Here is a 13748-nt window from a genome sequence, read left to right as displayed (position 1 = left end):
TTTTTATTTCATTTCGTATTAAATAAACTTCATAAGCATTGTTCCTTGTTAATTATCCCTTATTTTAATATATTTTCTCCACACTTATGGGCTGTTTATGATGTATTTTTACATCTAGTATTTTTGTTTCTACTGCTGGTGCACAACCATGCACTACCTCAGTATTGGTGTTGCATGTAAAACCTGTCCACGGATGGAAAATCTTAGAGGACGCTGCTTCCCTGCCCTGCATGCCATCAGGAGAGCTCCAGTGCATGTGTGTGCCTGGGGGCAGCTTGGAGAGCCCTAGGTGTGCTGCAGCCAGGACCCTGACATGCAGGGCAGATAGGAGGGGGCAGAGGGGTAGGGCAGCAGGGGTGCCCGAGCGCATGGGTGTGGCCACCCGCAGCAGGGATGCTGGGGGAGTGGGGCAGGGCCAGGCTGGCTGGAGTGGGAATAGTGGGGCAGTATCATCTGGAGAGCTGAGGGTAGGGGAGAAGGGAGGGTCAGCTGTGGGAAGAGGGGGTGGTCCACATTTAAAAAAGAATAGTACCCTCTCCCAGAAATTCCTGTGTATGGGCCTGAGTGACAACTTCTGATTGTGAAAATTTCCCTACTTTTATTTAAAATCATAGTTAACAATATGTTTTCAGTAACTTACAATAAATATATATACAAATATGAAATAGCTAGTGTCCTGTTCTACTCTTTGGTACCTCTCTGTTGAAGATAGCCATAGCTTATAAATGTACTAGTTAGAAATCTAACAATGTGCTAGGTCAGTTGTAAAGACATTGGGCGCAAAATAATTAGCAGCTTATTTAAGAGAATGTTGTAAGTTTACCTTGTTTGTCAATGCACCATTGTTTGTTTATGAACAAAACATCATAGCTGTGGATGTAGCTGAGAATACTGGGGAACAAAATTAAACACTGCCACATCCTTGCCTGTTCACCCAACCAGTGTAAGCTGTGAACTTGTGTGGCTGCTCTGGAGAAATTCAAATGCTGTGCAGCTGATTAGCAGAGCTTGCACAGCCAGGTTTTGTTTCTAAAGGTGGTGCACAGTCGCTCATGCCTCCATGCACATAGAAAAATTTATACCAAACATGGACATTCAAAATCCACGCATGGATGGAAAATATTAGTGGGAACATTGCCCCTAGCCCACATTTTTAATTTCTTCCAGTGCTTCGTTATACCTCCAAATGTTTGGGCTTGTATTGCCTTAGGCTGAGTCTATGCTTGTAGCGTTTTTACACTGTTAGTTTCACTAGTGATAGGGAATGGGTAAAAGAAAAGCACTGATTTGTGTATTTATTTAGGGTCACAGGGATCAGTGTTTACATTTGCAGCACATCCATCACTGAGCAGAGCCATGCAACTCTCATGGGATGTGGGGAGGATGGTCCCAGGGCATCCTGGTACCCTGTCTGCAAACACTGGTCCACTCCATTGCTGCAAGCAGGCACTGTCACCTGGCGAGACGGTGAGTGAACACTTGCTAAGGAAATAGGAAGGGGACTTTCAGAGTTCCCTGGCCTTATGAGGGAGTGGTGGGGATGTCTGTTCACCTTGTGTCAGAGCAGCACAGCAGCTGGCCAGAGTGGTCAACTAGGCACTGTGGGATCTCTCACAGAAGCTAAAAGCTCTAAAACAACAAGAACACATCTTCACTTGTGTGTTATCTCAAGAGGATCACTGGTGAGAGCTTGTATGCCTCTTGTGGAAGTGGTTTTCTTTTTGCAGTGACACTTCTTTTCCTTTTGCGGTCACTATAAAAAGTCATTGACAAATGTAGATGCTTCCCTGTGTTTTGTTCAAAAAAGGGACTTGTTTCACTTTAAATGACAATGTAGACATGACTTAGTGTGCTAGGTTCAGAGAAGTGTCAGACAGGATTACCTGTTCGTACAAAAGGCACCAAAGCAGTACAGTGACAAACTCTTTATTGTAACTTCATGTTATGCCATTTAAGTGTGGTTTTTAACAAATAAACTCTTTGATGTCTGACATTCCATTATCTGGAAATCTCAAATATCAGCATTTTAGACATAAGTAAATTTTAGTTACGTTTCCTCTAAGTACAGTATAGTGAAATTAAATACAAATACAGCAAATATAGTATACAATTACAGTGTACAATACTACTGTTGTTGGTATGTAAAGTGCTCTGCACACTGTTTTGTCTATTTCTTACTATCTAATCTTGTGTTTCTTTAGTGTTATACATTGCTATGTATATCTCTGTATTATCCAGAATATTTGAATACCCAGCAACCTCCTGGTCCCAGGGCTTTTGGATATACAAAAACCTGATACGGTAAACTCTGTCGTATTTGCCTTGTTGCTGTGTCTCATGTAATTTTTTTTATTGCTTGGGTTCAGAGTTTCTGGCAATGAGATGTGAGGTGGCCAGCACTAGGGAGACAAGCAAACAAATTTTTTTCCTTGCTGTTGGCTATAATCAAGGATGTGGCAAGTACACAACAAGCCTATGTCAGGAAATAGCAGGTTAGCTGTCTTGGCAGCGCAGGCTACCAACCTCATCCGTTGCCTGTGTGCTAGGAGTGTCTGCGCACAGGCTTTGCCTGCATGGGAGTGTCTGAGGATGAGAGGAGGCTGTCTAGAAACTGACTTGCAGAACTCTCTTGAGGACTCTTTTCAGGCTTCCTTGTCATTTGGAAGGGGTGGTTCTAGAGCCAGTTGTCATTCATAAAACTTGCTCCTTGATTCATCCTGAAATGATTGGCCCCATCCTTTGGAAGAGAAGCTGCTATTGAATGCCACATGGGACCATGCAGATGTTATGATGTGCACTTTCAATAACAGTTCTTTGGCTTGTTTAAGAAAACAATAGACAATTGGAAAAAAACCTGTCTTGTTCTATGGAGTAGCATGGGGGAGCCTGCACTGTAATTCATCTAATTACGCTTTTTGGGTAGAGTTGCCAACTTTGTAATCCCACAGAACCAAACACCGTTGCCCCGCCCTTTCCAAGGTCTGGCCCCTACTCTCTCCATTCCCCGCCCCCCGCCATTGCTTGTTGTCCCTCACCTTAACTTACTCGTTCATTTTCACTGGGCTGAGGCGGGAAGTGGGGGTACTGGAAGGGATGAGACTCCAGGATGGGGCCAGAAATGAGAGGTTCAGAGTGTGGGCAGGAACTCTGGGCTGGGGCAGGGGGTTGAGATGTGGACTCTGAGGTGGGGCTGGGAATGAAGGGTTTGAGGTGCAGGAGGGAATTCCTGGTTTAGTGGTGGAGCCGAAGGGTTGGCATATGGGAAAGGGCTCCAGACTTTGGATTGGGGGTACAGGTTTGAGGGTGGGGCTAGAAATGGGTTCAGGGTGTGTGTGTGGGGGGGGGCTCTGGGCTGAGAGGGGATTGGGGTGCAGGCTGCAACCTCAGCTCTTAGGCCTAAGGATGGTGTGGTGGTGGTTCATGGTGTGATCTGCCTCTGCTTGTGGGTGTTGCCCCCACAGCTCCCTTTGGTTGCAATTTGTGCCCATTTGGATCTGCAGAGTCATTCATGGGACAGGGACAGAACCTCCGTGGCCATCCCTCTGCCTAGGAGCCAGAGGGACATGACCGGAGCCACCAAGATCCCTTTGCTACTAGATGTTCTAATTGAAAATCAGGCATGTAGCAACCCTAATTATGGGGAAAGCTGGAGAGCAAGAAGCAGCAGCAAGCAGGTTCCAGAAAGACAGAGAGATAAAACAAAATGTCTGGTAGGAATTCAGTTATCATTCTTACACACGTGAATGATTGTTCTACTCATATGACAAATGAATTAACTGATTACAAAAACTAGGAGCAAATAAGTTGGTTATCACTAACTAGATTTTCAAACAGTTGGTGCCCTGTAGTAGTATCCTGTGAGATGTTCATCACCAAGAAACTCAAATTCCAGCTTCAATCCAAATCTTTTTTTTGTTTTTTTTTTTAAAAGGGGGTGAGGGTGGGGTAGATTATATAACTGTCTTAGGAACAAAATAGGAATTTTGGTGGCAAAAATGTTGAAATTCAAAGTCTTGGAAAATTGCCAAATTCTGAAATCACAGAGCAGCAGAATCCATGGGGTCTTTTTGAGGTGATGGGGCAATTCTGATCTCAGAGATCTGGTTTCAGATTCTCTGCTGACTCAAGCAGGCAACACTGCATATCTGTGTTCATACAATATGTGGGCTGCAGCCTATAATGGATTTCTGTTCTTCAAAGCACAGCTGCTCTCTTGTTTAGTTTTTAAATTCAGAGCAGAGTGGAAGAAAGAAGATTGTAGTTTTGGACTATAAATTCTGGGTGTTTTTAAGTTTCTTTCATAATCAAATTGTTAGAGTGGGAGCTGCACAATCAAAGATCTGGGCTTGTTCCCAGTGGCCCAGTGCTAGGTTGGGGAAATAGAGCACTGTGCATCCTATTTTACCAGTGTGAAACATTTAAAAAATTTCACATTTTAAAAAATTAAAATCATACTTTAAAAATGTGTAAAACTGCACTCACTGTTGTCGAATGTGCTTTGAATTATGAAAAATGATGATAATGATTTTTTTATTTTGGATGCTGTCCAGTTTCCACTGAAGACAATAGGGAGTCCCTTCATCTCATAGTGGGGTGCCAGGATGAAAACTTTAACTGGATTTATATGTTGACCCTGCTGCAGGCCAATTAGTTTATCACAGAGAGCATATCACATGAGTCAAAGAGAAGTGTGCCCAAATACCTGAGGATAAATTTATCTATTATGTGTCTTCGTATATTAAAGACCAGGTTATCTGTAGGGTTTTTTTAGCTTTATGGCTTGGGAACTCTTTTTCATATGTAAATAATGATCAGTTATGCAGTGGTCTGATTGGCACGCTTTTCTACAATTCATCTACATAAATGTTGTGTTGGTCTTTAAAAAAGTAATTTTTTTATAATTTATAAAAATGATGTAGTGTGTATATAAATAACACTCCTCTATTCTGGCATCATGAACATAGTTCAATTATTGGCAATAAATTGAAATTCCAGCTTCCATCCAAAAATTTGTATAAAAAATAAAAGTAGATGGTATAACCTTTTTTTTTTTTTTTTTTTTTTTTTTAAAGATTTTCATGTTTGGAACTTCCAGAATTGTAGGGTGTGCTGCAATGGATGATTCTTCTTTTGAAACACACCTTCTGCTTCCCCTTCCACGTCTGCCATGTCAAAATGGGTTTGGCAGTTGAGACTGTGGCAAATGATTATAAAGAAAAACTTGGAGTGTTAATTTATTATTTTCTAATGACTTCCATATAAAATATGTTAAGGTTACAAGTGAACTGATATGTTTTTTAATTGCAACCCTTACAAATTCAACCAGGAATCTCTTGTTTTTCTGTTCTCCAGTAACAGATTCTTTAAGAAGAATTTAATTAGAATTTTGTTGCTGTTATGAGGCGGATTAAAATACTACTCATTTTGCTAGAGGGGGTGGTGTGTGTGTGTGTGTTGCACACAGAAATAAGAAGTAGTAATAGTTCTTTTTAGTGAGTGAAGCACCTGGAATATAAACATGTTGATTGGTTTAGAAGGTGCCACTTCCAATTAGGCAATGAAGTTGTGATGTAATATCTTTGATTGGATCAGCTTCTCCTGGTGAGAGAGACAAGTTTACACAAAGCTTTTTTCAGCCCAAGCTGAGTCTTTCTAATATCCTGGGACCAATATAGCTACAATAATACTACGTACCATTTTTAGATAGTCATATTTCTGACTAGAACTTCAGTCGAATAACATCTTTCTACAATGGACAATCCAGCAACCAGATGTCTATCTCTGAACTAAGACAGTCAGTGATAGATGTTTGTATATAGGTTTCTTAAGTGATGTTATTAATAACAGACTCTGGAAGGACCAACCACAGTGATAAGGGTGTTTGAGTGAGCTTGGCTGGGTTCCTAAAAGGAATCTACAGTGCGTTAAGAGCAGTAATACTGAAATAATTTGTACTCTTCAGTGAGTTATGTGTAGTTGATATACTGCAAGATAAAATGTGTAATTTTTAATTGAGCATAATTTGTCATGCTGGAGGAAGGCGTGTACATCACTTCTTATTTGAGTGCCATGTGACCTTCCCCTTCTAAATATTTGTTTAGAATTGTCTTAATCTCATGAGTTTTGGTCAGAAGATCAAAAAAGTTTAAAACTTCAAATATGGGTCTAGATTACTTTAGTGGATCCATAGGGAAGAAGAAAGGGACATTAATGTCCAGTAACTCGTCACTTAAAGTTATAGTCATGTTCCTGAAAAACGCTACCTTAAGTGAAGAGATGTTAAGTGAATTCAGTTTCCTCATAATAACTAAAGTAAATGGGGATAGGTTCCAGGGAATTTTTTTGTCAGACAAAAGGTGTGCTATACAAGGTAAGTTTTCAAAATAGCTTTAAATAAACAATACTGTTCTAATTAATGATAATTCTGAACTTGTTTGAGGCAGGGCTGTAGTGGGGTCAGGGGGCGGGGGGCGAGTTGCCTCACTCCCTGGCTGGGATGCATAGCAAACAGAGCAGAATGAGCCAAACAACCTTCTAACTCGCATTGCACTGCTTTAAATGTGTATAGTATCAGAGAGAGAGCCACCCTAGTCTATATACTATCAAAACAAAAAAGCAGTCCAGTAACACTTTAAAGACTAAATTATTTTGCTAGCCTTTAAAGTGCTACTAGACTGCTTTTTTGTTTTAAATGCGTACATTCTCTAATAAATTAACACCCTCGTAATGTTAACTAGGATGACTGTGAGTGAAGAGTTATTGTACCAGGGTGTTTTGGAGTTTTCCTCCTGCCCTGTACAACCAGTTCATGATAAAGTTCTAGTTTTCTTTAAGCTAAGTAGATTCTTTGACTGAATCTTGCTGGGCTGCTCATTTTTGGAATTTGTTTTTTATTTCAGAAGGTCGTAACTAGTTACAGCATCTGGAATATTGTGTCTAGTTTTGGGCCCCCCAGTATAAAAAGTATGTGGATTTGCTGGAGCAGGTTCAGCGAAGGGCAACAAAAATGATTAAGGGTCTGGAGCACAAGACCTATGAGGATAGGCTGAGGGATTTGGGCTTGTTTAGTTTGCAGAAGAGAAGACTTAGAGGTGATTGAATAGCAGCCTTCAACTTTCTCAAGGGGAGCTCTAAAGAGTAGGGTGAGAAACTGTTCTCAGTGGTGTCAGATGGCAGAACAAGGAGTAATGGTCTGAAGTTGAAGAGGGAGAGGTGTAGGTTAGATATTAGGAAAAACTACTTCACCAGGTGAGTGGTGAAGCATTGGAATGCGTTGCCTAGAGAGGTGGTGGATTCTCCATCTCTTGAGGTTTTTAAGTCCCGGCTGGACAAGGTCCTGGCTGGGATGACTTAGTGGGGGTTGATCCTGCTCGAAGCAGGGGCCTGGACTAGATGACCTCCTGAGGTCCCCTCCAGCCCTGTGATTCTGTGATAATGAGCATTTATTGTATATTGAGTGATCATGTCTCCAAATTAAAGTAAGCAATGTGGTTCAGTAAAATGTCAAGTTTAGAATAGTTGTACAAATTGTACTGAGATGGATTACTTACCTGTATAAATTCCACAGTTGTGCAAGGCATTTATGACTAGGTCTGCATAAGATCCTTTGGCTAACATAAGTCATACAGGTAACACATTTGTGTGTGTGTGGTGGGGTGGAGGAGCAAGGTAAGTAGAATGCAGAAAGGGGAAGTTCTCAGGAGATTTTTTTTTGTTTTAGTTAAGGTGAACCCTGATTTGAAATGACTTGAGTTATTTTAGATTCTTGATTCAGGAGAGGAGTGTCAGTGGGGAGTTCCACAGTACAGATTAGCAATACATTGCCAGGGGTGTTGCATTTATGCAATGAGTGGATTTGGATGTAAGTTTTCACAGGTCCAAACAAGCAATTTCTCCTGGCCACCCATTATAACCACTCTGAGGCCAGGTCTACACTAGGGAGTACAGTCGATTTCAGATATGCAATTCTAGCTATGGCAATTCTGTAGCTAGAATCAACATGTCTGAAATCATCTTACCTGACTGTCTACTGAGAGAGGTTGATGACAGCATTTCTCCCATCAACCTCCCTTGCTCCTCGCAGACAGATCAGTTTCACCTGTCTATACCAGATGCGCAAAATCAAACTCCAGAATATTGACCCTGACTGGGTTGTTCTTTCCAGAAGTGTAGGTGTGCCTGTAGAGGGGTCAAAAGCCTCTGTGCTCGGGCTCTCCTGAGGTTCTGGATCCTCAGCAGGCAGCAGCACTGGCTCCCCCTCTGCCTTTCTGGCACATTTTCCTCAGTCTATCACTCCTCAGAAGTGGTGCTTCTCAGCAGCACCTGTCCTAGGCCCCTAAGACAAGAGCTGGCCTGTGAGATATCCCAGTTACTCAAACATACATCTTTGCCAGATCTCTAGACCAAAGGTGAGAAACTCCTAGTTACAGTTTACTCTCTCAGAGGCACACGGCAGTTGTCAAGCAGTCAGCGCACACAAACTATGCACAGAGTCTAGCAACTTTGTTCTTTAATGGTTAAACAACAAAAGAGTATAGACCAGACGCTAAAAGCCAAAACTGGATTTTTGAAGTTTCAGCTACTTTGTATCGTGACCTTTGTGAGCCTCAGTACTATGGTAAACCTTTCCCGCTCTACCTATCTTGTGTGTATGTGCTACAGCAATAGTGGATCTACATACATAGTAGTAGTAGTAGGCATCCTTCAGTCTGCATAGACTATGGATCACGCCCTTTATAGTTTCAACTGAGGGCTTCATTTACAGCATCTATTGTGACTATGAAGACCCACACGAGAGCGACAGTCCTTGCTGCATCTCTTGCAGATGTGGTGGGTGTCTGGCAAGTCCTTAGTGTGCTTTCTGTGTGCTCACTTCTCCTCCGCTAGCTGTTTGATCCTCATCTCGCCCTTCTGAAGGCCCTTGTGTAACCCCTGCCTCCATCTGCTGCAGTCGTCTGCTAGTTCTTCCCAGTTGTCCAGCTCGATGTCTACCTCTCTGAGGTCTCTCTTGCAGACATCTTTGTAGCACAACTGGGGGCGTCCAGGAGGTCTTTTGCCAGAGGCTAGCTCACCATACAGGATGTCTTTTGGAATCCTTCCATCATTCATCCTGTGGACGTGGCCAAGCCAGCGGAGCCGACGCTGCCTGAGGAGGGTGTGCATGGTTGGGATTCCAGCTTGCTCAAGGACGGCAGTGTTGGTCACTCTGTCCTTCCATGATATTCTAAGGATGCGCCTGAGGCAGCGCAAGTCTAAGACGTTCAGCCTCTTTTCCTGGCGGGCATACAGGGTCCAAGTCTCGCTGCCATAAAGGAGGGTGCTGAGGATGCAGGCTCTGTAGACTTGCATTTTGGTGTGAGTGTACAGCTTGTTGTTGTTCCACGCTCTCTTGCTGAGTCTGGACAGAGTTGTGGCTGCTTTTCCGATCCTCCTATTTAGCTCAGTGTCCAATGACAGGGTGTCAGTGGTGATGGACCCGAGGTAAACGAACTCTTGGACGACCTCTAACGTATAGTTGTCAATGCTGATTGATGGGGATTCAGCAACATCCTGACCGAGTACGTTTATCTTCTTTAGGCTGATGGTAAGCCCAAAGTCCTTGTACACTTTGGAGAACTGATCCAGCAGTTTTTGCAGCTGGTCTTCTGTGTGAGACACTACAGCAGCATCGTCTGTGAACAGCATGTCTCTGATGAGGACTTCCCGCACCTTAGACTTAGCTTTCAGCCTTTCAAGATTAAACAGTTTCCCATCAGATCTTGTGTGCAGCAAGATGCCCTCTGTTTAAGATCCAAAGGCATGCTTCAGGAGGAGTGCGAAGAAGATCCCAAACAATGTCAGAGCAAGTACGCATCCTTGTTTGATGCCACTCCTGATTCTGAAAACATCCGATAATGTGCTGTCATAGTGGATGGTTCCTCTCATGTCTTCGTGGAACGACTGGATCATCTTGAGTAACCGTGGAGGACAGCCTATCTTGTGGAGCAGTTTGAACAGACCATCCCTGCTGACCAAGTCAAAGGCCTTGGTCAGGTCGATGAAGGCTATGTAGAGTGGCTTCCTCTGCTCCCTGCATTTCTCCTGCAGCTGCCTTAGAGAGAAGACCATGTCAACGGTAGACCTCTCTGCGCAGAGTCCGCTCTGCGATTCGGGATACACCCTCCCAGCAATCTTCTGGAGTCTGCCAAGGATGACGCGAGCGAACAGTTTACCAGTGATGCTTAGGAGGGAGATTCCACGGTAGTTGTTGCAGTCGCTTCTGTCTCCTTTGTTCTTATACAACGTTACAATGTTAGCATTGTGCATATCCTGTGGAACCTCACCCTCTTTCCAGCACAGGCACAGTAGCTCATGTAGGGGTTCCAGGAGTGTGTCCATTGTGCACTTGATTACCTCTGGTGGTATACCATCCTGGCCAGGGGCCTTTCCTGCTGCAATGCTGTCGATGGCTCTCTTCAGTTCATCCATAGTCGGTTCCTGATCCAGTTCGTCCAGTACTGGTAGGAGCTCGACGGCATCGAGGGCTGCGTCAGCCACAACGTTCTCGCGTGAGTACAGGTCAGAGTAGTGCTCAACCCAGCGCTCCATCAGTTTGGCTTTGTCAGCGATGACTTCACCAGATTTGGATTTCAGAGGTGCCATCTTGTTCTGGGTGGGTCCTAATGCCTTCTTCATACCCTCATACATTCCTCTGAGATTACCAAAGTCAGCACAGTTCTGGATGCTGCTGCATAGCTGGAGCCAGTGGTTGTTGGCACAGCGCCTGGCTGTCTGCTGTACTGTTCTTCTGGCCGCTCTAAGTGCTTGCTGGGTACTTTGGCTCGGTGAGCGTTTGTACTCCAGGAGTGCAGCGTGCTTCTTTTCGATGGCTGGAATCATCTCATCGGAGTTAGCTTCGAACCAGTCGTTCGTGTTTCTAGCTCTTCTTCCAAACACCGACAAGGCCATGTTGTAAACTGTATCCCTCAGATGGTGCCATTTGGATGTCGCATTGGTGCCCCCTGGGCCTCTGCGCAGATTTTCCTGGAGGGTCTCTCTGAACTTTTCAGCTTTCTCCAAGTTTGCCATCTTTCTGACATCAATGCAGGGACTTCCAGCAGGTTTAGAGTGGTACAGCTTCTTGGGTCTCAGCTTGAGCTTGGAGCAAACTAGCGAGTGATCTGTATTGCAGTCAGCACTATGATAGCTGCGTGTCAGAAGGACGTTTTTGAGGTTATTACGCCTAGTGAGGACCACGTCTAGTTGATGCCAGTGCTTCGAGTGTGGGTGTCTCCATGACACTCTGTGCTGTGGCTTAGTTTGGAAGAATGTGTTTGTGATGCACAGATTGTGGTACGTGCACAGTTCAAGGAGACGCTGTCCAGTGTCATTCATTTTTGCCACACCGAAGTGTCCTAAGCAGGAAGGCCATGAGGCCCAATCAGCTCCAACTCTTGCATTGAAGTCACCCAAGATGTACAGTTGTTCATGAGCAGGTATTTGCGCTACACCAGCACTAAGCACGTCATAGAACTTGTCTTTTACTTCTCGTGTGGCGTACGGGGTTGGAGCATAAGCGCTGACCAGGTGGACAGGACCGGCGCAAGTTTGAAGCGTGATCTGAAGAAGTCTTTCTGATCTGTCCGTGACTAATTCCACCATTTGGAGAAGGGTGTTTCTGACAGCAAAGCCAACACCATGCTCTCTGGGTTCTTCTTGGGCTTGTCAAAGTTTGACTCAGACTCACAATTTATCAGACCACTCTGTTTTATTAGCAAAGCCGCTCTGCTAATACATTTAGAAGTGAGCCCCCCGAGTGGGGCTTGTGTCTCTTAATTTATACAGTTTTTTGGAGAACAAGTTACAGAGAAGTTACAGACAAAAGAAGAAAAAGATTTTAGTCACCACCCTTCGAGATCCCTGAGACCAGTCAGGTATCTTCAATTACCTGCCACCCTTAACAATCTCCTTTAACAGCTTCCAGTTAACTTAACTAATTGCCCTTCACACCTTCCATTCTGATGCCTGCTTCTTAGACGTGCTGGCTCCATCTTAATTGCTTCTCCATTCAAAAGCTAACTGTCCCTACGTGTGCTCCCTCAGATACTTTGTAACATGTTTTGGCATGCCCTCTCATATACAATGTATCCAGCATGTCCCCTTATACAACGTTATACTTATACAATGTTATACTTCCACAGGCTTTACCCTGTCAGAAAAAGGTAATACATACTACTATGTAATACTCATAATACAACAGTTTTGCATAATTCAGTTTTGGAATATCAGTTGGAATTCATAAGTTGTACACATACGGCCTGATTTATCCCATTTGCATTTTCAGGTTTTTTCCCCACAGGTTTTTTTTTTTTAGCACAGATTTCAAAGCTACCATGAGGTGTTTTGAAATAGAACCTTCAGAATACTGTACTCAAATCAGTTTGGTTCATTCAGATCATCCTTAATTCTGTATTCTGTCGCATTTGGAACTCTACCAGCATAGGGAGAGTGGAATACAGAAGATAATATCCATGCTGAAGTATGAGAGCAGAACTTCACCTTAAGCTCTCTACACTAATCAGTGGTTCCCAACTTTATTCATTTATATCCTACCCTAATTTTTGTGTGAATTCAATATTAAGCTCATGTACGACAGTTTAGAACCCCTGCTCTAAGAGACTAGCATGCTGTAACTTTCCATTTTTGTTACTTTCTTGGGTACAAGGAGGGCAAGCTATTGAATGTAGACATCTAGTAAGCAAAATCACAACCTAAATTCCATTCATCCCTGTCTCGAACGTGTGTTCCTAGTGTGCAGGAGTTGCAGATATATAATTTATAGCGTCTGTATTCAACCCTGGACTAATTTCATTAATAGAGCTACATATAAGAATCTATTTTATTTATCTCAATGTGTCTTTCCATTGCTTGGGTGGAAGAAGAAATGCGTTCTTACCCACCATGGGGTATTGAGGTTAAATGAGGGAGAGAGGTCAGTTTTTGGCAGTGAGGAAAAGAGTTGCTTTCCCAAACTCTGCCAATGTAAAATGTCTGCCACAGTTGATTATGCAGATTTTAATTTTACAAAGCATTTTTCTTTCATTTATTCTTTGATCAAGAATAATTCCTTAATTATTTTTTCTGTCAACAGAAAATTTTTAAAGCTGGAGATGCTAACAAAGATGGGCAGCTGGACTTTGAAGAATTCATGAAGTACCTTAAGGACCATGAGAAAAAAATGAGGCTAGCGTTTAAGAGTCTGGACAAAAACAATGATGGTATGTCTTTATTTTTACTTGATCTGCAGTTCAAAAATATGTTTGAAAGAAAATGTATGATACCAATTATTGAACTAGATTTCAGAATGGTTAATTTCCCCAAAATGTTCAAAGGCCTGAATTTATTGCTTGTAATGTAAATATTATATGTAATGAATGTAATGAAATGAATTATTTTTAAGTGTACAGTTTGCTGAGATGGAACTTATATTGCTAATATGGAACTTGTATTCTCTCCAAATTAATTTCAGTTGCAATAAGAGTAGACTCATAATTTTGATTGTATATGCACATCATAGTCAAATGACTAATTATGTAGGATTCTATTCTTCAGTTAACAGCCTTCAAGATGGCAGGCCTAAAGAATTTTGTTTTGCAGCTGTGAGAAAGTGTCCACTTTGAAAATATTTTCCCCTTTTTGATAGGACATTTTACTATTTGTGATGCACTTACATATTACAAAGACTGAGCAGATATAATCCAGTTATGTCA

General features: G+C 42.7%; 1 protein-coding gene across 2 annotated transcripts in view; it reads left to right on the top strand.

Annotated features, from left to right (window-relative positions):
* Window positions 1-13748, top strand: part of SLC25A24 (solute carrier family 25 member 24) — a 62248-nt gene that overhangs the window by 27766 nt on the left and 20734 nt on the right. For both annotated transcript variants that reach the window (XM_075002748.1, XM_075002747.1), the window contains exon 2: window positions 13130-13256. In XM_075002748.1, coding sequence (XP_074858849.1) covers window positions 13130-13256 — 127 coding nt within the window. The remainder of the gene's footprint in view (window positions 1-13129; window positions 13257-13748) is intronic.

Source organism: Carettochelys insculpta, chromosome 9, assembly GCF_033958435.1.
Source record: "Carettochelys insculpta isolate YL-2023 chromosome 9, ASM3395843v1, whole genome shotgun sequence".
Lineage (NCBI taxonomy): Eukaryota > Metazoa > Chordata > Testudines > Carettochelyidae > Carettochelys > Carettochelys insculpta.
This window is presented reverse-complemented; position numbering and strand designations above follow the sequence as displayed.